This window comes from Euleptes europaea, chromosome 11 (assembly GCF_029931775.1).
Source record: "Euleptes europaea isolate rEulEur1 chromosome 11, rEulEur1.hap1, whole genome shotgun sequence".
Taxonomy (NCBI): domain Eukaryota; kingdom Metazoa; phylum Chordata; class Lepidosauria; order Squamata; family Sphaerodactylidae; genus Euleptes; species Euleptes europaea.
In genome coordinates, this window is record NC_079322.1 from 25,066,858 (window position 1) to 25,069,661 (window position 2,804).

Consider the following 2,804-nt stretch of genomic DNA (forward strand, 5'->3'; position numbering starts at 1 on the left):
CCCAGATCTTTTCTCCGTACAACAGTGCTGTAGACTATGATCAATACACACCAAGTCGCCCCTTGCAAAGAATGCGGCAACCCCTCCCCCTGGGGTCTGGCATCCAGAGATGTCACACAATTGTGTCAGATGCTCACATCAGTGGTGTATGTTATGTGTGGGTCAGACTCCTGCAGGATCCTGAGGGGATATTTGGACCTGAAGGTTACCACCGAGGGCCTAGATTGTTAGCAAACAAACAATTACAAATCCTTGTAGGTACCTCCTCTCCCTGCTACGTCATGCCTCGACTGAACAGAAGACCACCACTGTTGCGTTAATTGGCTTTGTTCCACTTAGGGATCCCTATTCCTCAGGGAGCGTAATCCACCAGGAAACTTTTCACCCTTTAAGTCACTTTAAGCACAGGATGAACGGCATGACAGCCACCCTCATCAGCCAAAGATGTCAAAACCAGGCCAGGAATAAGAGTTCGGGGGCAACGCCACTCAAAACCATTCCCTTCTCTTTCTCCCTCCCCCTTCTTAGACCGAGGCCTTGAACAATAAAACCATAAAACTTAAATGAGACCCATCTCTAAAAACACCTCCCTTTGTCTCGCCTCTGCAGCCTCCAGAAAAGGAGCAACAAAATGAGTACGGCGAGGATCAGAGTCCTCGAAGAGGACTGGATCCTTTCGCTCCAAAGTTGCTCGAGAGGATGGGGACCATTTGTTAAATAATCCATTTTAGCCTAAGTTGGTATACGCAAGGCCAGCGCAAAAGGATATGTACCAAGGAGTCCACGGAAATCCCCCCCCCCCCAGTTATTTTGTGCTGTGGACCCATTAACCAGTTAAACGGGAGACTTCCCAGAAAGCCACGAAAAGCCCCCCAACAAACCCTCTTGGGCACCGCCTCCTCAAACAGGGTCCCAAACACGCCAAGGACAGGGCTGCTCGGAGAGCGCGTCGGACACCTCCCCCCTTCCCCAGTTCCAAGCGCAGCACTTCCCCGCTCAAGCGATCTAACCCGGGTCAGGTCCCTAACCCGGGTCAGGTCGCTCGAGACCTAACCCGGGTCAGATCGCTTGAGACCGGGTCAGATCGCTTGAGACCTAACCCGGGTCAGATCGCTTGAGACCGGGTCAGATCGCTTGAAACCTAACCCGGGTCAGGTCCCTAACCCGTGCTAGGTCCCTTCCCAGGTTCTTCCCCAAACTCCCGAGCCATCGAAGACGGCCGGCGCCGCGCCGCCGGACGCCCGTCCGCAGCCACCAAGCGCCCGGGCGAGAGCCGGGCAGGGGCCGCTCGCCTCCTCGCCGCGGGTCACCCCCTTCCCACGAGCCCAGAAAGCCCAGCGCGTCCAGGGGGGCGGGGGGGTGGGTACCTTGGACTCCTGGCTGGCGGGGGAGGCGGGCTGCTGGGGGGTCTGGGGGCCGCCCTCCTCCTTCTCCCCGCTGCCCTCCGCCGCGCCGCCGGGCGGGATCATGCCGGCGGGCTTCAGTCCCCGCGCTGCCGCCGCCGCCGCCGCCCCATGCCCCGGCCGGCAAGGCGCCTCCGCCTCCACCGGCTCCGCGCGCCCGCCACGCCTCCGGCCCCCCGGCTCCTCCTCCGGGCTCCTCCCCGCCTCCGTCCCCTCCTCGCCGGCCGACGCGAGCGGCACCGAGCCGGAGCAGAGAGCCCGGGCGGGGCGAGGGCGGCTCCGGCGCCGGGAGCCCCAGCGTGCGCTCCGGGAGGCGAGGGGGGCTGGCTGGCCGGCCGGGGTGGGTCGGGGTGGGTCGGGGATCGGCCGCTCTCTGGAGGCGCCCCTTTCGGAGCCGGGAAGGTTGCATGGTTTGAGCATCACGGCGCGAGCCGGAGGAACGAGCAGCTTGAGCAGTGAAAACCGATTGGCATAATTCAATAATTAAGTTGAAGCCTCTCTGGGCAAAGCGCGGATGAAGTTGTCGCGATTGAAAACCGCCGCATTCACAAGGCAGAAAACGCATTAAAATCAATTAAAACCGCGGATTACCCTTCTCCGACCGAATTTTAATACACAGTGGCTAGCCGTGTTAGTCTGTTTGCAGTAGTCAAAAAGGGCAAGAGTCCAGGAGCACCTTCAAGACTAACAAAAATATTTTCTGGTAGGGTAGGAGCTTTCGTGAGCCACAGCTCACTTCTTCAGATAGTAGAAAAGAGCAAGAGTCCAGTAGCACCTTAAAGACTAACAAAAATATTTTCTGGTAGGGTATGAGCTTTCGTGAGCCACAGCTCACTTCTTCAGACCTGAAGAAGTGAGCTGTGGCTCACGAAAGCTCATACCCTACCAGAAAATATTTTTGTTAGTCTTTAAGGTGCTCCTGGACTCTTGCGAATTTTAATAGGGGATGTACTAAGACGAATGACAAGTCAGCCCGTTGGAAGCTCTTTGCGACCGTTTTTGTGCTGTGATGCCTTTCAATGGAGTCAGTGCAAGTCAACCGACGCTCTCTTCTCCCATTATCCTCAATAGGCTGTGCAGCCTCTCCCGTTGCTTCCAGTGGGCTGGCTTGTCATTCGTTTTAGTACATCCCTTTTAATAGCTACAGAGCAATACTTGGCTACTTGCAAAGATCGCTGAGAGTCTTCCTCCCGTAAGAGGAATTTAATTTTCTCTTCCTCTGAACTAGTCTCCATCATGTCAATAAGAGGTAGAATTAGTTTCTGACGAATTCCCTCATAACGAATTCATCTAAAAAGAACACGACTAGACCACGGTTACACAACCCGGATAACCTACAAGAACCAATGAACTCTGACCGTGAAAGCCTTCGACAATAACATGACTAGTGCTTTCCATTTC

General features: G+C 55.8%; 1 protein-coding gene across 1 annotated transcript; it reads right to left on the reverse strand.

Annotated features, from left to right (window-relative positions):
- Nucleotides 1-1,169: 1,169 nt before the first annotated feature.
- Nucleotides 1,170-1,823, reverse strand: LOC130484150 (brain acid soluble protein 1-like). Its single transcript, XM_056857054.1, has one exon. It carries the CDS (start codon nt 1,821-1,823, stop codon nt 1,170-1,172), a length of 654 nt encoding a protein of 217 aa, XP_056713032.1.
- Between the last annotated feature and the right edge of the window lie 981 nt (nt 1,824-2,804).